Source organism: Anticarsia gemmatalis, chromosome 10, assembly GCF_050436995.1.
Source record: "Anticarsia gemmatalis isolate Benzon Research Colony breed Stoneville strain chromosome 10, ilAntGemm2 primary, whole genome shotgun sequence".
Lineage (NCBI taxonomy): Eukaryota > Metazoa > Arthropoda > Insecta > Lepidoptera > Erebidae > Anticarsia > Anticarsia gemmatalis.
Genome location: NC_134754.1, coordinates 6,595,498 through 6,622,937, shown reverse-complemented (window position 1 = coordinate 6,622,937; position 27,440 = coordinate 6,595,498). Strand labels below are relative to the sequence as shown.

At 33.8% G+C, this 27,440-nt stretch overlaps 1 protein-coding gene across 1 annotated transcript; it reads right to left on the bottom strand.

Moving 5' to 3' along the window:
* Positions 1-393: 393 nt before the first annotated feature.
* LOC142976038 (uncharacterized) lies at positions 394-26,815 on the bottom strand. The gene is made up of 5 exons (XM_076119236.1): positions 26,525-26,815; positions 9,010-9,136; positions 5,969-6,114; positions 4,895-5,036; positions 394-1,336 (listed from the first exon to the last, which is right to left on the bottom strand). The coding sequence occupies exons 1-5, from the start codon at positions 26,577-26,579 to the stop codon at positions 1,120-1,122; spliced, it is 687 nt and encodes a 228-aa protein (XP_075975351.1). The 5' UTR covers positions 26,580-26,815; the 3' UTR covers positions 394-1,119.
* Positions 26,816-27,440: the final 625 nt, after the last annotated feature.

Sequence of the window (27,440 nt, the reverse complement as noted above, 5' to 3'; positions counted from 1 at the left end):
AAATGGGTAAAGAAAAAATGGTAGGTACACCATCATTATCATGAAGCCTTTTTGAGCGGTTTCTTACAATAGTTTTCAGACAACAAGAGGCGATCGTTTTTACCTAGCTTTGTGTGTCTTTTAGGTTTCAGTCAGTAAATCCTCACATTTTTACTTCAACGTAGCCAGAAATTTCCATTTCGAGGTTGAGACGTAGTGTTTCTTTTCGACCACTTTCATAAGTCGTACTTACGTTATGCGTCTTATGTGTTTATGTTTCAAAGAAGTGTGTAGTTTTTGTTTGTGTGACCGTCTACATAAACACCAAGGCATAAAAAAACAATTGAAATACATACCAAAAATCATTATCCTTTTATTTCTTCTTTTAACGTTACATACATTTATTTTACGCATTTAAAAAACTTCATTAGATTTACATTCATCTATTCACTAATTAGAGACATCGGTATTGCGTTATTTATAATTTAAATCATATAACATCCATATACATTTTTGCTTATACTCTTGAAACATAACTTAAGCTTAGATCACTATACAGTTTGTAAACTTAACCTCTACTACATCTATAATTACATTCAATACTCAATTAGAATAAATTGGAATAGCATTAACTAATACAACTTTTGGACTGATACTTTGGTACTTTCGCTTTCCAAATAACTTTCGGAAACTACTTACAAAGTTTACCTTATGTTATTCGACTACCGAAGATTCTGATAGAATAAGACATCGTCGCTGTTTATTCAATAGCAAAATACATTACACATTCTAAGATGTTTTATTTATTTTCATTGTTTTATTTTAACTGCACGGAATGTATGTGATTCAAATACAGCTGTTGTTTTCCAATTCTACATTAGAACCTTTGATATATTCAAATAGATTCCAAAGAGAAGAAAATATCAACACGCTTGTGTTGTTTTTCGCGTGAACTAAAACAAACCATTGGCTTTTTGAATCCGTGATTTGTTTTATGAGAATTCCATTTCACGTTCCAGCGGGTTCAGTAAAACATAAAATTGATGTGGTAGTTGGAACTCGTGGAAGGTCCACTGTATCAATAGAATTGATGATTGATCGAACATTTATTGCTTTTTTATATACTATAGAGGAAATGGTTTACAAGCGTGGAGGGTAAAATAGAACGCCGTAAATCGCGGTGAGTAACGGAGCAGTGAGATGTGGTGGTGGTGCCGAGCAGTAGGCCCGTGGTTGCTGGTTGCAAGCTGCGACGTCTTGCGCCAGAACCCATGCCATGCGCCGGAGCAACGTGCTTGCAGCTATCGAACACGACCGCCCCGCATTCGCCACGCACGTTATAAAGTCGTCACGTGCACTGTAAATAAAATCTTAATTAAATTTTGCTTCATGAATAAATATTTAAAGTATCTATAACAATTATGCCTAAAACGTTACAATTATTTGAAATTTTGGCTCCACTCGACAAGAAAAATCGAATCATTGAATACTCTTTGATGGACAATAACATTTTATATCAGTTATTGAATCTAAAATGCCTCGGAAAGCTCAACAATAAGTTGCACGCTTTATCGTTATATTCGTTTAATAGCCACTCAATACTGGCGTATTCTTCGAAACTCGTAAAGGAGTTAGTAGTGCATCGTAAAATATCAAATAGCACCTAGAACGACTGCAACAATACATCCGCCCGCCAAAGAGAGCTATTTATTGAACACAAAAATTATATTTCTCTGCCACTTCAAACATTAAGATTTGAATAAAATGCTAAAGACTGAATAAAATTTGAAAGTACTAGCTTCTGCCGGGAACGTTGTCTACGTGAAATGATTTCGCAGGTTAACAGGATTAATCTAGAGTGTTAATCTAGACTATAAACTATCCTCGTCACCATCTCAATCCGTATATATCCGTATATTATTTATTTGTTTTGACGAGATTGAGTAACAAACAATTTATTCAAACTTTTACATAATAATATGATATTGCGGCTATAGTCAAATTTCCAAAGCATTGCCCCCGAATTTTAATATTCACTTATTCCAGTGGAAAACTATGTGATAAAACATTTCTTAAACATATGCAAAATGCCCAACCCGCACATGGCCAGCTGAGTGCTCTCAAGGCACACACTGATTGCGGAATTAACCCAGCAGCGTTACAGTGTAAGATTAAATTAAATTATTTAGAAGGTATTAAGATTATTAAGAATTTACACCCCTTCCTAAAATAAGCACAGGAAAATAAAGTTTCAAATTAACTGTATCAAAGAACTTAGCGAGAGACAAATGACACTTCGCAACATGTTTGGGAGTTTAACTAATTATTCAGACGAGATAAGACATGTCCCATACGGGACAGACGCGTCTGGATATGACACCCTTAGAATTTGAAACTGTAGATAAAGGCCTCACGTACCTAATATTTGAGTGTTAAGAAACGATGGAGGAAGTAAAATTACCCTCACGTATGTTATTAAACGGCAAATGGAATTTGTAACTGTTTTTAGCTTTATTTGACACGAATTGTTTTGTGTAACTGGGAGGGATATTTACAAATATTTGAACAACTTTTTGTAGGAAATATTATGTGTCGATTTACAAAGGAATTATGCTGAAACAAATATTTACAATACGATTGTCGGAATGCTACCTACAATGTTATTTTTTGCTGCGAATAATCTTATAAACGTAGTATTAATTCTTCAGGTACTGCCTTTTAGCCGCGCATGCCTTGGAGGCGGATGATAAGAGCAAGGCATTTATTATTGTTTCATTGATTAAATGTTTTGAAAAAAGGACAGGTGCGTAGTACTCGTAACCGCCGGTCCTGTATGACAAGATGTACGGTTGAGAATGAGGCAAGGAAAGTTTGTAAGGATCATACCAAGTTATTTGGTCTCTACTTTCCAATATAGGAAAAAAACGTGATATGTATCTATGATTAAATTGAAATTTTGAAACAGGTATATAATAGTCTCTTTACGAAGCTCTCCTGCTACTTCAGCTCTTAAGTATCAATGAATCACTTCAAGCGTCCTTTTATTAGGCGAGCTCCCTGTTAGAACACAATAATTACTCCACTGTCTTTGTTGTTTAAGGTTTAATATCACATCATAAATATGAGAACACTGCCATTGAAAACACGCAACAATGGTCCAGAACAATGCGACAACGCGCCTAAGGAATATTACGGGCCTTACAAAAGTGTGTTATGTCCACAGCTGAAGAGAAATCTAAAAGGAGGATTTTGTAGGAACAAATATATCAATCATCTGTAAATACGTCATATTCTAGGTATCAAGTCGAAGTCCCCTTAGATTGTAACGAAAATAAGATAGGATGCCCAATTTTCCTCAAAAAAGACAAATAAGTATAGATTTCAGAAAAGTGAGCAAGAATTTTTGTATAGAAAAAATATTGTATAAGTGCCTCCAGCGTGATTGAAAATAGTGTGTTATTTTCGATTCTTACGCTGGTCACGCAATATTATTCAAAGTTCGGCACTACAATATTTTCTATAAATATTGTAGCGGCGAACTATATTTTACAAAATGAGCTTTGATGTTCAGAAATATCTTATACTAGCTGACCCGCGCAACTTCGCTTGCGTCACATAAGAGGGAATGGGTAATAATTTTCCCCGTTTTTGTAACATTTTTCGTTGCTACTCTGCTCCTAATGGCCGTAGCGTTATGTTATATAGCCTAAAGCCTTCCTCGATAAATGGTCTATTCGACATAAAAATATTTTTTCAATTCGAACCAGTAGTTCCTGAGATTAGCGCGTTCAAACAAACAAACAAACAAACTCTTCAGCTTTATAATATTAAAGTATAGATTAGTATTGACACTAATTCCTTTCAAGATTGAAGTAAGTGGTTTACCGCTCAGACGTTCGTTTATGTGGGCAGGAGAAGTGGATTATTGCATACGTGCACTTGCGTTGACAGAGAAGATAATCAAGTGCAACGAGAATGTGGCGTAGTGACGTCATACCTCGCCGTAATCGACGCTCAAAGGGGATACATTATTATACTTTACTATAGTACAGAGTTTTGTTGTTCGAAGAATTTCTCCTTTAGCACGGTTGTTTTTCTTTAACGCAGCTCTTCCAACGAGTTATAGCGAATGATTCAAAATAATATAATTTCATGTGAATATAGAGAAAAAACCAGCCATATAATTCATTTTCGAGTAAAAGTTCCTTAAGAATGCATAGAGTAACTGCGTCGAAATTGTTAAAAGGCTTTGATAATCTTTCAATATTATCTTCTTGACGACTGTTCACACGTAAAAGACACGATTGCTATGCTGTCAATAACGTGTGCACTCAATTTTGAACAGTATTCCATGTTATTACTTGTTAGAGCGTCATAGATGTTGACTTACAAAGCGAATTGGCAATATGAAGTCTAGATTTCGATGAGAATCTGATATAGAACTGACACACAAGGGAGATCAGAAACATATATCGTTGGTGATTTACAATATACACTTTACATTTAGACCAGTGCCTTTTAAATTAAGGATATAATATTTATAACCAAATCTTATAAATTTCAAAGTCCCTAATTAAAACCAGATCTTTAAATTATTATATCCATATTCTAACTCTTAAGTACGAATTAGAATATCAAAGCACGAAATATAATATTAATTTAGGGTTTCAAATAACAAAGTAGAAATTATTAATTTCTGATTTACAACTCAGGTATCCTTTCAAATTAATGATAAATCTGTCACTAGTCAAAATATCAAATCTTGAAGAATTTGAATCAAAGTTAAGATTTATGATCGTAATTTATTATTTTGCGGAATTTACTAGATTTAATAAGAAAACAGCCGTGAAGTTTGCTTTTAATTATAGGCTTGTATGCTAAGAATTTAATTTTAAAGTTGAGGGAAAGTAATTACCAGCATAATTCGGCATTCTTGTTGAAGTACGTGAGTTGTTGAGCACGATCTGTGTTCTCTCTCACGGCGACTTGTAACTCGTCCACACAGCGCGTCCAGTCGGGCGACACTCGTCCCCAACACGTTGGCTCTTTCAAAAACTCTACACAAACAATTCCAGGTCATTACACACAAAAAGAAATAAAAGCTAAGTTGTAATCACGTTACGTTAGTTTTTATTCAATAGAAGACAAAACCTGTTCCTTTTTGGAAGTCTGATTCACAACATCGAAAATGTTCAAAGCAATAAGAGTAATGGGTGCAAAATCGTCGAATAAAAAGTATTTGTTCATTATAGCCTCGTCCATTAACGGTACAGTTTTTTTGTTTGATATGAGCTTCGGTTCCGAGGGCAAAGTTCAGGCAAAATATAGCCGCATTTATCCGAAACTAATGATGGATCTGCTTTAAATTGCCGGCGCATGTTGAACTTTGCACTCTGAGGTGTCAGTATTAGAGGATGATGGATAATATTTTTTTGTGTAACTAAATACGCCTATCGGTATCATAAATTTAATATCAAAATACAGTTTCCAGTTTGAACCCTCTAAATGATATTGTGGTATATTTCGGTGAGCGGATGGGATTATAATTAAAATTGAGTGTCTCCATCAACACCAGTAATCCCGGTTGATTGCTAATCAAATTATTTTCTTATCATTCAAACACCTGCTCCTTTCAACGACGAGGCCCGTCACTTACTTTACTTTAATAAATTTTCACTGGATTTTCGTAACACAAAATATTTTGAGCGGTTGTCAGAACCTATCAAAACGAAATTACAATTAGGTATCTAATTATTTAAGAAAACATAAACAAAGGATTTAATAACGTTCTATAATTATAATGAAGTATTTAATTAAAGGAATCCGATTCATAATATTTTCACGTCTTCTCAGTTCCCATGGGGATTGATACCCTTTCTGTATGTTTTATTCATGTTAACCTACCTACACAGACGTATAGCGTATTAACGTGAAAGGCACACGGCCACTACATGTGGATTAAACATAAAATATAGTTTCTAAGCGTTACCTCTTCGTAGTGCTGTATCGTTGGTGCATAGGAACCGCATGAGTGCCCGCGCCCCGCCAATCTGCTGTTGCAGCAACTTTTGTCCGTCCGTGGGTAAACACCGCTTGATCCACGCGTCCATACACACCATGCCAGTTTGATAAGCCCTACGACAAAACTACTGTTAACATACAAAGTGATAGATTGAAAATAGAGTAAGGAGCGATTGTTACCACTGACGAGTTTGACACATAGTTTATCAAAAACGTCGTAGTCAGCAGTCGTAAGTGTTACAATTAAATGACAACATAATAATATGTACATTTTACCGTTTTAATGCCGACCGAGACACCATTTAATATACAATATCTCTTGCACTAATCAGTGCTCGTGCAAGTGAAAACTTTACACAGATTTTATTAAATGCAGAAATTTTCCCTAAGAGAAAATATTCTCCGAAATAAATTATTTTCTCAGTGTTCAGCCATTTATGTTAATTATTAAAACAACGGTACGCTACTTGCAGTATATTCGATATTAATATCGAAACCAAAATTGGTTTACCGATATGTTATTTGGTATTTCTCTGAAGCCAATACCTACATAATAATCACAGTATGATACAATAACAGTCTCGTCGACGTAAAATGAAGAAACTTCGCCATTTATTGCCATCTGGGAGGGTTAGATATAATTGGCAAACTTTTTAAGTCTCAATTCGCAATGATATTTTCTGTAAACATTGTTTTGGGATTTTTTTTTTTTTTTTTTTTTTTTTTTTTTTTTTTTTTTTTTTTTTGTTTTGGGAATTTTGACTCGAAGCATATTATATTTCAGAGCAGTGAGATGTATCGTTCTACTTGAAACTACACGTGCGTACTTTCTTTGTTTTTATTACCTAGTCATCGAAACTTATTGTTTAACAAGTCTTAATAAGTTTTCCAAACCTTTTCGCTTTAATGAAACGAATAAAAATATTTACATTAGATTATTTTCTTTTAGAATTATGGTTTTATTTTAAGATTGTAGAGCTATCCTGAAAATAAAAGCAAAAGGACGATTGTTTTCTTGTAGCGATGGTGGTAACTTACACGTAATGTCTTATCAATCAACCAATCATAAGTTGTGATAACATTACAGTGGCGCCTCTAACTTTTTCAGAAAACGCATTGATCCATTGACATATTGAATTGGGTCGAGACCTTAGAAGTACTAACTACACATGTTTACGGCTCGTTACTCGCGACTTAATCCGTAATAGCCCTGCTTACGAGCACTCGTACAGGATTAAACACAGCCGGCTTGCGGCCCAGCCATTAGACACGTTACATGACATTACTCACGACGAATGCGAAACTTTTAACGCCATTCCACGAATCTCGTATTTTCATTTCACTTTGCTACACTTTCAAAATAGATTTAACACGTTACTGTCCTACTATCAAATTTCCTTCCAGAATGAGCGATGGATTAATCCTTGAGTCCATCACGTTGGCCAAATATGCGTTAGAGCAGGGGTTCCCAACCTTTTCTTAGTCAGGGACCACTTTTATATTATTCTTGTTAGTAGGGACCACAATGTAAGTATATTAAAAATACAGTGTATTAATCATCCTGAAAATTTTAAATTTTAAAATCATTCGCGGAGCATACTGTGACCCCGCGGACCACTGGTTGGGAACCACTGCGTTAGAGACTTTGCATGCCTTCAAGAATACAATTCTCAAAGTTATTTAATCTCTCACTGGCGTAGTCCGCGGTTCACCTAATTACATTGTTATTTGAAGGGATAAACAGTCTTTGTTATCTTATACTTGTAAAAACAATGTCTAATATCAAGACAACTACATTTACATTCTCGTTAACCTAAAATATATTTTGATTTGGAACTTTGTTTGGACTGAAATGTCTAACTTTAACCAAAAACTACGTAATGTTGTTAAAACAAAATATGAATGTACAGTCAGCTCCAAAATTCGCCAAGCATTTTAAATTTTTGGAACCTTTGGAAATTTTCTTCATTGAACAAATATGATGCTTCAGAATATATATTCTGAAGCATCATATTTGTTCAATGAAGAAAGAGGATCAGAAATTTGAAGGTGTTAAGCGAACTTTGTAGGTGCCTGTACAAACTCACTTTACGCATAAGTCCAGCGATAAGAAAACCCTTAGCGTACTAGGAACTGAATTTTCTTCGTTAGCAATGGATTGAATTTTATTTATGAAATAAGATGATGATATAAGTAGAAATTCGCTAATCCAGCGAGTTTTTATAATACGGAATGAGTATTTCTAAGAACTTAGTACTAATGACCACTCAACAAAAAGGTTTGACATTAGAAGTCAAACAATTATTGTTCGTGGACAATGGAAGTTGTTCCACGTGTCTAAAATAAGTTCCTTTGTATCTGCCTACTTGAAATATGCGGATCTATTCTCTGCCAAGCTTATTATTTATGTGACTGCCATAAAAATATTGTATTACAGCCGATAAAATTACGACCAAATTAAGTGTGTTGGGTAATAAATATCGAGACGTTTTATCCCACACATATCTGACTACATACATACATATAGTTCAAGACCTCACGAGAAAATTTTTTGACTTGAACTTAATGCTAGAACGTTACGCTTTGCGGAACTCATTGTGGATTTCATTGTTTAAGTTTCAATATGTACCTAGATACATTTTTTATAAGCCTTTTTTATTTATCTTCTTTACAACTATCTGTACAGGTTTGAACCCAATGCGACAGTGCGGCATATTAGGTGTATTACTGCTGAGTAAAAGCCTCCTATCTTTTCTCAGCGATGCTCCGATACGATAAACCCATAAATGCCGTTAAATTATTATGCCACCTGCATCGCAGCCGGCCTAGAGAACGATGTCCATTGTGTTCTAATTTTACTTAAATATATTACATATTAGAACAATCTGCAGCTTAAGTACATATAAATATACATCCGAATTTACGCTATCGTAGCTCGGAGAAAAGCAAAAGATTTCCGTCTTAAAACAAAATTGTAGAGAAGCTGAATCATCTAGTTTATATACTAACTGGCAGTGAGCGTCCAGTTCATGCTTGTTCCTCGGGAGTCCGACAGGTGTCCGTGGAATTAAATCTACACAAAGTTTGAGATCGCCAGCGTCGCAGTTCTCTTCGCCCAGTTGTGCCCCGCCACCACCTGCAAACAAATATTACGTGAGATTACATATATCAAGTAAGCATTTTTATAGAAAAATTATTGTTTATGTTTCAAAGATATAAGTGACTAGCTTAAACTCGGTTTCCTGGAGTAAAAAGTATCATATAATATGTCTTAATTAAAGCTACAAACTCTCGGTGTACCAAATTTCACCACAGTCCGTTCAGTAGTTTTGGCAAGATTGAGTAACCTATCTATCTAAGTTTATCGAAGTTTTGAAATTCAAACTTTTGCCTTATGATATTAGTAAATTTTTCAAAGACACTAGACGAACGTTGATTTGATGTTGCAGTACAGAGGTAAGATATTGTTTCCCTTTCGCAGTCGCTATATTTATCTGTTTCATAAACAATGGAGTTCGGTACCAACAACACAATGAGAGACTCGACTCGACTTGTTTACTTCATACTTGTTCATAAAAATATTACTTCAAGTATACTATAACCATTCAGTTCAACAACAACAACCTGAAGTCCATAAAATATAGATAGCTCTTGGAACAGTTATACAGAATTTTATACAAACTTCTGAGACTTGTACGACGCTCACTAAACTTTGTATGGAAGGTACATATCGTTATAAATATTTAAACGGAAACCTACAAATAACATACGTCGCATCGCAAAGCTATTCGTCACAGCGCGAAATGTGAGAAATCCTTTTTTACCAAACGATTTCACGAGGTAAGACTCGTGAAAACAGTAATACGGATTACTGCCACGGTATTTCCACAGTCTATGCAAAACAAAAGAGGCTTGACGTTGGCTTTGAAACAAGGAAAAAATGAGGCCGGAGTAATTCCTATCTCACGGACAATTTCTAAACAACTGACTACCACAATGTTACGGAAACTTTTTCATAACACTTTATACAAAAGAATTCTTTGATAATCTTCTACACCTGCAAAGTAAAGAAATAAGAGGAAAAATATGTTTTCCTTAATTCTAGCTTTTACGAAAAACCACTGTCCGTCATGATAATAATATAATACTAATGGAAATATTACGTGATACAAAAATAACACTAGAATTCTTCTCACGTATTGCTTGAAACCTCATCCGTCAAAACGTCTCCAGCCTTTCTAGGTTACCTAAAAGAAAGAGTAAGTACACATGTACCGACATATTTCCCTCTGGCTTTAGAGTTGGGTAGAAATAAAAAGATTCCAATGTCAATCTCGGTAACAAGACGAGCTATTACAGTAATTGTTAAGACCTGCGAGTAATGACTGTCTACGTCAACGGATAGCGTTCTTTTACCCTCATTCAGGTTTTTTCAGGTAAAAAATACATAACATTTTTTTATAAAAGCTTAAATATAATGTATCCAATATTTTCACCTCACTTTGAAAGTGAATAATACTGGAATACAACAGAGATGTTTATCCTAGATATTCCAAATATCTTTCAATTTGCTTTGATGTATTTGTAACCGAGAAAATATTTATACGTTTTCATTCATTTTTATATCTTCACTTTATAAAACACTAGATTAGCCCGCGACTTCGTCCGCGTGGTTTGTGACTTAAGGCGGAATTTTCTTACAAACTTTCATCCCCTATTTTATCCCCTTGGGGGAAGAATTGATCAAAGTCCTTTCTTACCGGATGCTTTCGTCATAACATCTACCTGCATGCCAAATATCAGCCTGATCCGTCCAATGGTTTGGGCTGTGCGTTGATAGATCACTATGTCAGTCAGTCAGTCACCTTTGAGTTATACATATTTAGGTTTGCAACTTGACCTTATTAAAGTCTTTTAAACTAATCTTTAACTCACATAATACTGAGCTTACGATAGAGAGCATTATAAAGGTTAACGTGGCTACTATTGTTAAAAGTTTAACTTATATCTACTTCTTGCCGGGAAAATAAGGTGAGAGCTTAAGTGAGAACATGAACACAAGTTTAGATTAATTCATTGCCGATCGTGGATTGGATGACTACACACTTTCAGAAAGAGGGTTACGCACAACGTAACTTACGCACAAGGTTCTATCAATAAGCAAGCGGTCCGATTATCGAAACATAATTTACGTTTACGTCGTTTCTCCTACCAAAGTTAGGCGCGATGTATGTATCACGTCTGTTGTACCCGAAAGTGTAGGCACTTACAATGTTAGTTTCACGTAGTAGGGGGAGAGACTATTGCCACATATAATGAACAAGCTGACCCGTGCAACTCCGCTTGCGTCACAAGAGAATGGGTCAAAATGTTACCCGTCTTTGTAACATTTTTTACTAGTACTCTACTCCTGTTGGTCGTAGCGTGATGATATATAGCCTATAGCCTTCCTCGATAAATGGGCTATTTAACACTGAAAGAATGTTTCAAATCGGACCAGTAGTTCCTGAGATTAGCGCGTTCAAACAAATAAACATACAAACGAACAAACTCTTCAGCTTTATAATATTAGTATAGAAGTATAGATACAAAAAGGAGTGTAACAAGCACAAGCCAAAAAAATCCTGTGTTTTATTTATGTTGTTTTATTCAGTTAATACCTGTAACACCATTAATTCAATAAAACTCACTAAACGATGTCTCCACTTAAATCCTAATAGTTGAAGTTCACGACACTAGATTAGTTTTAAGTGTCAACGAGGAAGAAGTTTTCGTTTTAGAGCTTAGTGTTTAGTCCGTAGCTTCCGATTATGGTCGAACTTAACCTAACTTCTAGTCTTGGATACTGTACCTGGTTAAAAGTTGAAATCTCCTGCGATGCTAATAGGTTATATTTATCAAGCCTTATTTGAATCCTTATACTTTCAATAAAATTTGTTTATTTTGTATATGCAAAACATACGCATATCTGAAGCCCTGATAAGAAACCGCAACATTATTGCTTCAAAATAAAAGTCTGTACGATAAATGTTTTTGCACAAAAGCTAGTTTTTTCTTTCATAAATCTGTAGGTAAATTAAATAGCAAACGTATAATGAGGAAAATTATTTTTCAGTACATATAAAACAAATTATACATACGTAGGTAAGTAGTTAACTAGTTACGTTAAACGTAATAACACTAAGTACCTCGATAATAACGCAGAATTAAATCGCCTCCAATGAGAATAATTTCATGTTAACTCGTTATCGAAATTGCAATAATATTAATGAAAGCGATACGAAAATAACTAGCGACTGATCGTTTTATGACGAACGTAAAATTGAAATCAAACAAAAGAGTATAATACGGAAAACGTTCAGCGAATTATGAGTGTTTGTACATGAAAGTGATTCAGAATGAAACTGCACTATACAAATACTCGTATTTTGTACTGTTTGCATGTTTGAGTTTACATACATTGACATTTATATGATCATTCCGGGCACATTATTCCGGGAATTGATATATGCGGCTTATTAATGTGGGTACAACATCACATTAGTTGGTAGTACTACCCATAAGTGACATTCCAACACATTATCTAAAATGTAGTTTTGTATGATCATCATAGCACCAGAATATCTTTACGTGTGGGTGTATGTGTTGCAAGTTTGTGAAGTCGCATGCATAACGAATAAATTCAGATTTATTACAGCACCGGCACAATGAATAAATCTTGTGACGTGTGGGACTTTACATCGTGAAAAAGTAACACTTTATCTCAAAATTAAAACATGCCATGGACTAGATATTCCTGTAGTTAAATGACTTTGTTTTCCTTCTTCGTATTGATATTATTATGAATGACTTTTTTTTTATTTTTGCTGAAACTTGTACAGCTTAAGAGTCTCTTTTTAAGTAAAATATATACCTGTGTTAGGAGGCTCTTCTCAAATTATTTTCCTAACGTTTGATGCGTTACATTTTTTCGTTTTGATAAAATATACGTAAGTGTGTGCTTGTCACGGGACGCGGCACATGTTTTATGCTCTTGGCTGGACCTATCTGCACATTTTAACGACCGTTGTATAAAGCCTGCATTAAAAAAGAACAAACGTGGATATAATTTGTAACCGGACCGCGCACATAGACCACGCCTAAGCGCGGGGTCAACATTTATTATAGGGTTTCATCTCGTTATTTTTTTAATACTCTCGTGTTGTGTGGCATATTCATCTTCAGGGCGCTTTTATTAGAACAATATCACAACCAAATATGGGTAGATAACAGCTTAAGTATACCTTTTGTTGTTATAAATAATTCATCTGTATCTATTTGAAACTTATAAGAATTTGAATGCTAGGGTGCAAATTAAAAAGATTCTTCTTTATATGTGCTTGAAATAATTACGAACTACACGACTACGACACACCTTACAAATATTGCTGCAGCTTTTTGCTTAAATCTTTACTAAAATGGAGCGACAAGAAACTGATAAATGGCCAGCCTAAATCCTAAAAATGCCGACGTTATTAGTTTATCCAGTCGTATGGTTGGGCAAGAACACGTATCCTCGGCCAATAGCTGGATATTTCCACACTAATTTTAGACGACTGCTCGTCGTTGCCGAAAAAGAGGAAAACCGATCAGTGTCAATAGCAACTGTATTGGTGAACTTTGTGGGGGATTTATAGCCGAGTTTCCCTCAGTTTGCCCAATTCACAGTGTGTTGTGAATGTACACAATTTGTCGGCGTGAAAAGATTGGGTAAGAAACACTCCGGTTACATTTGCCTGGCTTACTTTACTGTTTCTATGTTTTATAATAAAAACATGATAAAAATTCAAAAAAATCTATAATATAAAGGAATTTTATTTCAACCGATCGTTAAACATTTCATTGTAATTTGGTCAATAATTTCAAAAACAGTATAATTAATTTTCAGGTGATTGTTGAAGTGATTTTAATCGCGGATAAAATTTGTTAACGCTCAATGTGATGACAATTTTATTACTACAAAATCTGCGCTTTATAGTTTCAGTGCTCGCTTCAAAACGTTTGTGAGAGTAATAAAATAAACTTGGCGTATTCAAAAAAATATAGTTTATAATAATTTAGATTTTAACTAATAGCGTGTTTCATACACATTCCTGCTTCTAAGTTTGCTTATAGTCTTGATAGTTCGTAATCTGAGAGTCTAAAGAAAATAGCGCTAGAATATAGGCCAGGTACACTCAGGTACAAGCTTCTCATAAGTTGAAGAACATCGGCGATAAAGTTGTGGGATCAATTTTACATACTGGGAGGAATCTATTCAAAAGATTTACGTAATAATATGTTACAAGTGAAGTGGACCAATAGATTTAATTACTTTCTGAACTATGCTATAGTTTCCCATTGGTTCTTGGAACATTTATATTATGTGTAGGTATGTGTTACAAATTACACAAAACTTCGTAGACGTACTACATTTGCCAAGGTTAAACAAGCTTACTATCAACAGTCTATTTGAATATATTCCCAATGCTTTCAACCCTCTAATATGGTAAGGCGTAAGCCTTCGGTTTATCCCCCTGATCTGCCTAAGAGAAATATTGCCTTAGGATGAAGTCAAAAGAATGTTGTATCCGATTTAAGGTTGCGGAAAACATACAAGAGAAACTGTAAATTGAATATACACCTACATTATTTAAAGGTAATTTTCACGGCATTTTCTTTGTTTGTTTATTGTGTTTGCAAACACACGTGTTGGTATATGAAAAGCTATTTCATAGAATAACCTTCGAGTATGCAATTTCATAGAGAAAACTAATCAATCTTCGCGGGATTGAAATTCTCTCGCCCAGATTTGAAAATACTATGGCATGGTTTCAAACTCTGTTTTACGTTTAAAACATTCAGTGTAGTTCATTTCAAAAGAACATTCATTGCTATTGAATGCGGGTTCCCAGAATTTGCATTCTCCTTACAAAGATAAAATGGCAAAACGATGTTTGGTCAATGAAAAGCGTAAGCTTGGATATTTATCTGTTTGCAATTTTGTACACTATGCATACTTAATGCCTTGTGGCTTTGGGATCAGAGTTACAACTGTTTTATAGTTTCTCTAGAACACTCTTATAAATATAATATAAGGATAGAATAAATGGGAAAACTACTCGTATTCTCGTTCACTTTAAGATAGAACTAAAGTTTATATCATTAAACAAAGAGTAGACGGTAAAGTTGTTATGGGTCGTACTCGTTTTAATTAATTAGTGTTGTATACCTACTTATATATATGTGGTGTCAGTGTCAGGCGCCATAAACCACCGGGACATGACATGTAGCTCAGCTCATGAATAAAGACCCTCGTTGGACCCAAAACTAGCCATATTACCCGCGCTATGCGTATACGATTGTAATTAACTAATTAAATAGAACGTGACAAGTGTTGATCTTCCACATGTTCAGTAGTATGTAAATGTTTTAGTAACCCTCTATATGGAATAATATCGAGTAATAATGTTGATATTACAGAGTAATTGTCGTAATACGGATTGAATAAAAGTTTTTTTATATTGTTTCGTCCATTTCAAAGTGTTTCTTTGAAATGAATTGAAAAAGATTTCGATGGAAGCGAATGTTTTTCATCGTAAAAATTATAATTAGGAGAGATTAAATTTCCGTAACTAATTAGGTCACCTTTTCCTTTGATGTTGAAATCATAACAAAAACTCAATATCATATTTTAAAAGTAAAATTGCTTTGACATTGATAGATATTAAGTAGGCCGTTTTCTCCTGTAGGTATCTTCGAGTAATAAATAAAGATTTGGGGAGTTTGGGCCCTAGAGTAGCAATGTTCATTACCTGCCGACGTGACGGAGATAAAGTAATATAAATTACTTAATAATATTATACTTTTTTCTTAAATTATACTTGTAAAACCTAGCACTTAGGAGCAAGCTTCCACTGCCTAAAGACATTTTCGTTTTCTAAATTGCGCTTTTGGATTTTTGGCTGCTATTATGTAAATTTTTACGACTTAAAAGTCTCACCACAGTCTTACTGAAGTAATGAATATCTGTCTGATAAATTAAAGGAGCAATTTCTAAAATTACTAATCCTCTTCAGGCAATTTAGCAGAAATTACCGTCAAACATAATTATAATAATATAGGTACATTCTCTAACATGGTTGCGTTATTTAAAAGATTTATATAATAAGCTTTACATTACATAAATATCAAGGTGAATGAATAAGAAATCTGTTTTATCTGCGTACTGTTTAAGCCGTCGCGAAAACAATTCAACGTAAAAATGTTATTTCCTGTTGTTCATTTAGGATCGGAACAATATTTTAGTTTCAAATGAACTTATTAATGTCAAAACTTGTTGGGCAGTAGCAGTTTTGAAACTTGTCACAGCACATGTGTTTTAGATTCTTCTGAAAGATATTGGCTTTATATGACAAAGCGGTGTTGACTCAATATATACCTCTAGTATTGCCTTTAGTTCGCTCTTCTTTTTCATTTCAAACATTATCGAGCCATTATCGAAATAGCCGTAATACGTGTAATGTATCCAACACCTAACATCAATCAATTGTACCTTTACTCAACATAAAACCTAACTCAAGGAACCCCACTAAGTGCTTTACCTATAGAAACCTGATTATTGTGATCTCGTAGGTAACAACCCACGACGAATATAAACCCAGGCAACGGTTCTCGGTTATAACAAACCAATCTATTTTTCAGCGGGAACGGCTCTCAGGTAACAGCTAAATAAAAATAGCACTGAGCACGGTACGATATCCACAAATCCGAAAGCCATACCATAAACTCTCGAATTCTAGGTGACGACTGCCATTAAAGATTTACACTTTTTCTTTTACGTTTTTATGTAAGAAGCTTTATTGAAATCCAAAACAAGTATCTCTATTTCTTAAAGGTAGCTTTAATAAAAGTAATTTATTTAAAATATACTTTAACGGAAAATTATAGAAATGAAAGATCACCTTGTTATTTTATTCTTTGTTCAGACGAGTATTGTTTACCCACAAGGAATATGATGCCATTAGGGAAATGAAAATATTTTTTGTTAATAAAAGTATAATGCTGGTTTTAGCAGACACATTATATGAGCTTTCACATGTACTCTCCATAAGAATGAAGTTGTAAGGAAGTCTATTGTTAAGCGAATGGGACTCCCTGGCGGCTACTTTATTCAGATTGCGGTCAGAATTTTAAATTAAATCGTTGTTGTGTAACTTGATTTTTGGTGAAGTATCCAATTCAATATGAAATAAACAGAATGAAATGCCCAACAGGAGACTGTTTTGTGTCATACAAAATGTGATTTCAGGGTGAAACGAATTGTTGTGAGTCGCTAGAGACGTTTTTTGTACAAGAATAATAACCAGTTGGGAATATTTTTCTAAAAATTTTTCGTTCTTTCAACAACTAATACTTATCTTTTAGATTCTGGTTTTTATTGTCCGTTGTGAATTTGTAAAAAAATATCTAATTATTATTTTTAACTATATCCCTAAATAAATGTGCACGTATGTATACGGACATCGCAATAAATTTGCAAAAGCATTGAAAATAACTATAATGGTTACAAATATTCTTGAATCATAAATATATTCATCGATATAAATATATTTGCATCATTTAAAAAGTCCAATTACTTTAGCTATAAATAAAATACGCCAGTAATTGTGTAGGCATATAACTATATACGAATGAAGTTAAATACTATTTGACTTACACTACAGCTTCGCTACACGTAATTAATAAATAATTCTCTCTGCAACGAATTTGACGTTGGCATCAAAGGTTTCATATTACAGTTTTGGCTCTAACAATTTATTTAGTTACACCTTTGCAAAAGGTACATAATGTAATACAAAATTTAATTTTAACACTTCATAATACTTATTACATTCGTGCAAGAATAAAGAGAAGTTGTTCTCTTTATTTTTTAAACGGTTCATAAAGTTTAAAGCTTGAGGTGAAACTTTTTGATTAGCCCTGACTGAGCTGGCAGTACTGGCCGAGTAATTTGCCTTTTATTTATATGAATATTTATATCGTGTTATCTACATACCGTTTTGAAACTGGAACTTTACAGCGAGGGAAAGCATAAATAATTCATTACTTCACCTCCTTCTCAATGCCCTTTGCTTCAAGGAATACTTATTATGGATAATATTCTTTCATAACTATGTATAAATCTTCTCCAGAATTTTCTTTATGTATTGTAAGTAAAACGTTTAATTGAAAAAAAAAATGTTATAAAATGTTGCCCACAGAAAATCGTATGCGGAAGTCAGCTTGCTTTTAATTTGGAAAGTTTAGCGGCAAAAAAATGTTAGAGAAGATTTAATTAAAACATTGTATTTACGTTTTAATACTGGTTTTGGGGTTTTGAATTGACTTTACACGAATATTTAATTAACAATTCTGTTCGTAAAGTCACATTTTGAAAGCGTTCGTTTCCGATTGTTTGACAGCGCAAGCTTGATACGTTTTGTTCCACTTAATTACGTGGTTACATTGGACTCTTTGGGACCGTCATGAATACACGAGTGTGCATTTCACAGGTAATATGCAAATGTAATTTGTGACGGAATATTGCGGCGCTTGTCGATCCTAACGTACAAGTTTGCTAATGTTATCACGCATAATGTTTGTGTACATTACTGCGGCAGGTCATACAATATTTAGTAATGTCGAATTAGAATGCATGTTACTGAAAGCTTATATAATCTGACGTCAATTCCAATTTACATGTTTGGTGACAGCGAAATTGTTCGATGATTTGAAAATTGAAATTCCATCATTTTAATCGGTATGATCTATTAATATAATTTCTATAACATTGTTCTGTATTCAAAAACATCATTTGCTGACAGTTTAAAAATGCTCAGCTGAAATTTAACTTCAAGGAAAACATTTTTATTTGTCCTCATTAGAGTATATATATTTAGCTGATTTTAATTTACAAAACCAATACCTGCTATCATGATTGTAGTGCTTATCTGTGTCAATATTATACGAAAATATGTAGTTGTGTAATATCTAAATGTCAAAACTAGAGAGAGGAAATTATAGTTATTTCCTGTATGAGTCTGTCGTACAAAGTTTCGGCGTCCCCGTCGCTCTGAAGTGCGGTTGATAACATACGAACATGCTGCTATAATTGTATTAGTTGGTACATTAATGTTTTAACGGCCGACGCACATTTAACTATTATCTCGTGAGTCCATAAAACAATAGATTGAAAGTTCCAGTAGCTATACTCATACCGGTACACGTTGGAAAAAAAACTTTATCGTTTCAGTAAATATCATGGTCAGCATAACCTTTAAACTCTTGCAATCCATAGTTTTATATCACCAAAGTTTTCGCGAGGTATATACCATTGCTGTCTGAACCTGGCTAAAACGATGTACCGAGGTAAATAATAGGTATAGATATAATCGAATGATGTAGTCACTAAATTCTCCGTATAATATAAGATAATATAATAATTATGTCCTCTTCTTTAGAACTAAACTAAGCATACACATCAAAGCACAAGGATGTTTATTGGTCAGTTTATGGGAGAGCGCGCCCATTCTCTTCAACTAAATACCACAAATAGTCTGAAACGGCCTCTACATACTTCGGGAAAAGGCTGGCCATATAACCGGCATAGATATGCAGATAATTATACGGTCAATTAAATTAATTTACGTTGTGAAGTACAAAGGCACTTACTCAGTTATAAATGTGCATGTCGCCACATACTTTTGATTAACTCTCTGCTTTAATGTTTTAAGAAAAAAAAACGCTGATAGCCGTATAACATGCTATCTCTTTCTCTGTTGTCAGTGGTAAATCTAATGTCAAAGTTGATCGTACCATCATACGGTTTGGCTTTTACGAAACGGTTTGTTTGACTGAATTTTTCAATGCTCGCCTTTCTAAACCCGGAAATGCCTATAGCTCTCCAAGGAGCTAGCCGACTGGGGACTGATATAAACTGATTTTTGTATACAAAAAATATTATTTTCTGTATTTATTTGAGCCACCTTGAGTTAATTTAATTATTCGAAACAATAATCAGCAAATGCAAATGATACAGATGTTCCTGATTATAGTTTTGAACCCAAACTACGACTAAATTGTGGTTTTGACCCCAACACAAACAACAAAACTTTAATTAAAAGAGGTTATTTCGGACGATTGCGTGATCAGTCCACGGGAAAATGGGACAATAAACAATATGGCCGCGATGACTACCGTTATTTAAACTTTATGTCGTATTTAAATGTCTAAGAATTAACATTCAATTACTTTAGGAATTTACGTTTACTGAAAGGCGACGCTACTTGACTGGAATTTTAAATATGGAGACTTGTTATTGGCAACTTGTGAACATAATTGAGTTAATATTATGAAAAATGTTATTTTTAAATATTAAAAAAGAGATTCGTCTAATAACAACTTGTATTTATCGCTAACGTGTATTTGAGATCATGAGATAATGTGCCGTAAAATATATGATTATTGAAGCAAAGTATTTCAGTAGCTTATTCAAAACCAAAAAACTAGAATGTAAATCATATTCGAAAACAAATAGTAACAATAAATCAAAAAGCTGGACTGCTCATCGTTTTTCATTGTCATCTATATATTTTTTGTAATAGTGCATGTCAAATAACTGCTTTCATTTACATAAATTTTAAATAAGTTTGAGTTAGACATTTAAAATTATGAAACTAAAGCTCAGCTGTATTTCATTGGCATTAATTTTGATTATTTTATTTATACAGTTCTTATAATTCGTCAATTTCAGAATTTTGTTAACCCGAATTTTAAATAATCGCTTTGAGCGTACGATGATCTCGCAATACAAGGGTTATTAAAACGATAAAGTTCTCGATATTTTTATATTACGTAATTGATAAATTTAACTGCGTTTCAGCTCAACAATTTCGCATAAATACCAATGCAAATATTTGCAAATGTTGATAGGTATTTAATATAATCGAGTGGTCATCACTAATCGCTCTTTTATGAAGAATCCCGTTTATTAAGTTGTTCTGTTTTCCTCTCACGTACGTTCAGTCCACTTGATTACTTTATCCTCCATTGTATAAGGGTTTTGCCAAGTGAGGCCTATTTATTCAGGATTTTTATTAAATATGGCTTCGCATATTGAACAGTCCTACGAATTCCCACGGCATTTCTTATTATCACTTTTACTGAGTACAAAAAAACCACGTTGATTCTACAGCTACTAAAGAACCATCAAAATAAAGTAAATCGTTGCAAAGATTGAAACAGATTACGTAAAAAATCTTTCATCACGATCCAAAGGAGTCATTTGGCAACAATGTCCTCTTCCATTCAATGTATTTTATTTTTAAAGTGGTCAAGAGGGGCCCCTATTCTACAATCATAGTATACACATACACAGAGACTGTGTGATTGATTGATGATCGTTCAAAGAATTGATGCGATGAGTATGACTTAATACTGATATACATATTGCTTTTCATTCAATTTGAAATTATTCACTTTCTCTATACAATTTATTTATTTAAAGTAGGAGTAGGAGGACGAGGAGTTCGTGCCTGAATATCAACAGCGAGCGCGGTTATACACTCCGAAGCTGTGCTGGCCGAGGTGATTCCCTGGATGGGTGACCATATTACGCACCGAGTTCCTACGCGTTTCGGAAGGCATTTTATGTTGTAGGTCCCGGCTGTTAGTTTTAAAGATCTGAGGATGTCGTTTTCAGCAGTTAGAAGCTTGAAGGTCTGACAGAAAACCAGTCTTACCAACGGGTATCTGACAACCAGTCTTACCCGAGTGACTGGCTTGTGGAGGTGGGGCTGGTACTCAGTAGTATCCAGTGAGACTGGATGCCGACTCCAACATAGTTGTAAGAAACGCTAGGCTGATATATCTATTGAAAGTATATTTTCTTATACCTGTCATAGGATTGTGTTTGATAGTGTGAATATTGAACATTGGTAACATGTAGGTAACATCTTGGACAGGCTTAGTGTTTGATTTAGATAACACTAACATGTGTCATATCCCGCTGCTAGCACTGTCGAACTAGATGCTACATCAACAAACTACAAGAGACAAGTTCTACTATAGTTGTGTACTATGTCTGGTAGTTCCCAGTTCACTCGATTGAACAAACCCGCAGGAATCGATTAAGAAGACCAATGTTCTGTAAGTCATAGTAACTCGATATTTGTTTGCATGTTATTGCAATCGTGATAATTGATTAAATACAAAGTTTTAGCTGCCAGGATTATTTACCAAATTAGAAGGGCAATGTTTGACAGGAACTGATTAAGACAGATTGTCTTTCGTAGAAGTTTTTGCGGATCTACAATTACTCGGAACAGAATAAATATAAGGTAAAAATAAAGTCTCTGTATTCAGGCTAATAAAATATTTTACATTCACATTATGCTATCTTCAAAAGCATATTAAAATAAACATTTTAATATGGCCCATGTTTCCATATAAAGCCTCTTTATAACATTAAGAGCTTGAGTATTAAACTCATGCGAAGCACGTGGTATGAAATGTAGTATTTCCATAAGGAATATAAAAAGTACTTTTATTTTTTTAACAAAAAGTCTTATTTCAAATGAAATTATACGATTCTGAGAAACATTTTTGCTGTAAGTCATAATCAGTTGCATTTACTAACAAACAATGCGGCAAGCAACTGTGCCGCGGCCAGGTATTGGATGGGTGTACCTACAACTGGTAGCGATATTTTATCATCTCCTTTTTTCATATTATGATAGTAGTATTATTCAGTTAACTCTATAGGTAATGTAATGGTGAGTAGTGCAGAATACCTTCCGCATTATTGGATTACAAAACACTCAAGCAAATGGAACAAACATGTGAAGAAAAGTAACTAGTATAAGATGGACGATGGCTGCACTAAATATAACGATAGCTGCAGAGATGTGTCTAGATATAAAAAGCTTCAGGTAAATACAGCTAATTTACAGAATGCAACTTACCTAGGTATAAGTATTAGCGTTTTTGTCTTGTACACATTATATGATAACTAGCGGACCCGACAGACGTTGTCCTGTCTACTCGTCTTTAATTTGAAAATTTTAAACTTTTTTTAATAATCTAAACCATTCTCAGATCCCCTTGAACACACACAAAAAAATTCACAAAAATCGGTCTAGTCGTTTAAGAGAAGTTCAGTGACCGTCTTAAACGTTATTAAACATTTTAGGTTATGAAACCTTATTTCTTTACCCGACGATTCGATCGAATTGCATCGATCATGGTCACGGGCTGACTGTAAGTAATCCGAATAAAAGGTAGAGCAAAGAAATGTAACTTTTCAATTTCCAATTTCATTTGTTTTACTAATACAATCAAAATACAAATAATACAAGTTGGAGAAAGCTGAAAATCGACAAATTGGGTGTTTTTGGTCACAAACGAAACGTCAGGCAATCAAAGGTGTGTTTCTGTTTGACTTCAAAGAGGTTTTTCTATTTATTTTAGTAATTTAAAGTTATATAAACGTTTCAATGTTTTTCGATGTGAATTTTTTCTTGTGTTTGCGTATTTGTCTAATTAATTATGGCTCTAATTTGTCTAGTAAGTGAGTAAATGAAATGAATACGCAAATATAATTATCGAGTAAAGTTTCTTCATCAAACTGAGAGAATGAGAGTGAGAACACATATTGACTGCTAGCAACAGTTCAATTTGAAAGTAGTAACCAAGTTTTAAAGAAGTTAGGAAGAATACAATTAGAGTAGTCTAGAAATCGAGTTGAGGGCATTTCTACGTAGAAGAAAGGCAAAGGTAAAACCAATTCAAACTACACTTGGGTCTCGGAAAACTTAGTACTCTAGTACCTAGTTCAGTTCACTTTACGTAGTACTTAAATAAATATATTTACTGTGAATGTTCCTTAGAAAGTCGAGTTGTACATGTTAATATCTTCTTAATGTATATTTGTATAATATCCTACTGCAGGGTAGGGCTTCTTCAGATAGAGTGTGGTTGGGTTTAAGTTATATAAAGTAAAATAAATTCTTCAAGTTTTCTTCTAAAAGTCTTCTTTTTCAAGAACTGATTTAAGAATTCTCTAGCATGTTACTTTTCTCAAACAATGTTTTTTATTGTTATAGCAAGTAATTAACAGATGAAATTATTCTGCTTTAGCGGCAGAAGAAATAGAGGTAATACCTTTATTTCTTCTTGTTGTGGTCGCATATATGTAGTTTGTATTGTCCAAACAATTTAGGTAATTTAGTGCTTTAACATAATAGTATGCAACATGCAAAGACCTTGCATCGAGTTAATCGGATTACATTCGTAATACTCAAATGAAAGGAAGGCCTTATGTCTCAAGATTTGAACTCACGGTCTCTTACGTGGAACACGATTGTTTGTTTATACCATTCAGGAGCGCGATTCTGTTCAGTACTATGGAGTATCGACAGTTTGTATTATGAAGTGCATACATACATAAAACCGTGCCTTCTTCCCATAGGCGAAAGAGAAAGCTACTTGGTACGATACATACAAAATTCCTTTGCTACATTCACATTGATACATTTTGTCAACCAAACCTTTTCATGCCATTTTCTTTGTCAACTTGTTTTTTTTAATTTTATACGAAATATTTTGAACGGTGTCCGTTAGACTGGTACAGAATCGTCCTACAGTACTCCATGGTTATCAAAGTATCGAGTGGGTGAAATTGAGAACAACACAAACATTGACGACAATAGAAACAAATTAATGACGAACGCTGTTAGTTTTATTGCCAACATTAGTAATAAAAATATCGTTATTAATATATTTTGCGACTGACCATTCACAGTCCACTTGCATGTTACATGATTTATGTATGCATACATACATACGCCCTCTCCCCATTTGGGTAGGCAGAGACCAACAAATAAAATGTAAGAACATGAAGAGGATTTGGGATTGTCATATTCGGAAAATTGAAAACCTACTTCTATATAATAATAAAAAATTAATAATACAAGTTTTAAATATTTGATACTACAGGTAGATACATTAGGTAGATAATATTATGTAAAACATAATCTTTATAAAGGATTTTTAGCTTAACAGAAAAGGAAAGTATTATTCAGAAATTCGTCTCGGAACCTGTTTTAATAAACCACTGTCGCAAGTTTTCTTTCTGCACCGCGATTCTGAATAGCAGCGGAGATAGTTTTTAGTAAAGTTTGAGCAATCAACGAACTTAGCGTTGAAATATTACCGATTCAAAATGACCAAAGTTCTTCATAATTTAGCGAGCGGTGTTATAGTTGTAAAGAGTTTGTTTTCTTCGTATTTTTCCTACAGTTTAAATAAAACGAGGCTACAATAACAGCCGTCCGTTTCACTCGACCTGCATATTTTTCTCTCAGAAGTTGAACTTATTACTCGCAGAAAAATAGGACTGTCAACTTTTCTTCGTTTAAACTCGGTAAAGGAGACAAACAACTGATGAAGCGGGAATATCAACAACCTTGTGGAAATTTATGGAGATTGCTCGCGCCTTTTTATTTTGCAGGTGTGTTGGGTTCATGACCAAATTCCAATCTCGCGTACCTATTATAAGGTGCCAAGTTAATAAGCAGAGCTTACAGTACAAAGTTATTTTGTGGTCTCCCCGGTTTGACGTGTATAATGTACGACACAAATTGAATTTGGTGCGACGCCGTAATTAGGAATCCGATGTCATATTTGGGGTAATTTATTCGTGAAGTTGAAATAGAACTGCCGTTTCAATATTACAATTAAACCGCTTACAGTGGGATGTATTGATGAATATTTGCAATGTGGTTTGCGATCCAAATATTATAAATGTGAAATGTGGATAAATTGTGGGTATTATCAAAACATTGCGATTAGTATTTTTTAATTACATCTGAATGAGTACGGTAACCACCGTTGCGACCTCGTTTTATCTAGCTACTGAAATCTATATGCACGAAAAACTACATGGATGAAAAATGATTTACTTAATTAAGTGTGATAATTGCAACAATGATGACATTATAAACATTATTACGAGAACTCTTCAATTATTCGGTTCGAATATTAATAAATACATTTTTACCACAATTATTCGCGGTGCTGATGGCCGAAACCGCAGCGACAAATTCACTTTTCCTTTAAATGGAATCACTATCATTTAAAAGTTAATTAATTTGAATATTATTATATCAAAAATAATACAATATGTATTTTAATATCTCTGTATTGACTTTGATGGTTTTAATTATGAATGATAATAGATGAACAAGCGTCTTTAATTGTCTGACGGTACAGACGAACGCTTCAGGCAGTGAGAAAGCTAACAATGTTATATTAAGAAGAGATTGTTGCTTTCGAGTTTATCGTATAAGATACACAATTAAAATTTAATCTTAGATTTATCATAATCAAGAATGATAACGAACAACATATTTTATTAATGAAAATGGTTAGGTATATTGCACGAAATGATTTAAGGTAAAATACTTACTGGCGATGAATAAGACACTTAATAGCAACACGATCATTGTTGATTCTTCTATCATAGTCCAAACTTTATTTACTTTAACAACTTTTAAATATAAAACCAGAAAAACAAACTTTTTATTCTTCAAATGTGTTGAACAAAACGACTGCGAAGAATAATATTTAAATTACGAACTTGTTTAGTTTTTAAATTGTCGTGAGTTGAAGAATATTATCGATGTATTTACTATTTGATACGCATTGGGACCGCGTACGTTCGGAACGGGATCTCGCGCCAAACTGAACGGGAGACTGTGATCCTCCGCCGAGAGGAATCCTTTACACCGTTGTTAATGTTGGAGTGAGAGACTGCACACTGCGATAACAGGCCATCGCAGCTAGCTTTGTTCATATTTTTTATATGACAGCTTTTGAAATTTCAATCTAATACTTTCACGCGCAACTTGTCATATTTATTTCGAGTTTCAATTCTCATAAAACAATTGAAGTGCATACCGTAACCAATATAAATAAATCAAGATGAAGTGTCATATTTTCACATTTAAAAAGTTATTTGTTCTTGTGTTATTGACGTTAACATTTATAAATAATATCTTTTCCAATCTTTTGACGATACATATTTCAATATTAGTAAAATAACTGGGGAACCTATGTGTATTTACAGAAGGAGATTAAATGTTTGCACTTGGGCATATTTCTTTCAATAATGATGTGAGATGGGCTTCGACTTTTATGGATATCGGAAATTCGGTGCGCCGTATAAAAGGAGGCATTACGTTACTAACGAACGTAAAAAATGCTACCGTAACGAAAATATTTGATATAGAAACGGGGTCAAGCGGTAATTGTTTACCTATAATGGTTTGTTTGACTTATAATATTAAACGCTAAATTATTTCGCGAAACCGCATTTTCGATTT

Excerpts from the sequence above, each read along its gene's own strand:
- LOC142976038 (XM_076119236.1), bottom strand. The coding sequence starts at position 26,579 with ATGATAGAAGAATCAACAATGATCGTGTTGCTATTAAGTGTCTTATTC. Across the intron at positions 6,115-9,009 it reads GAACTGGACGCTCACTGCCA|GGCTTATCAAACTGGCATGG; the intron begins GTTAGTATATAA and ends GTTTTGTCGTAG. Across the intron at positions 1,337-4,894 it reads AAGAATGCCGAATTATGCTG|TGCACGTGACGACTTTATAA; the intron begins GTAATTACTTTC and ends TTTTATTTACAG.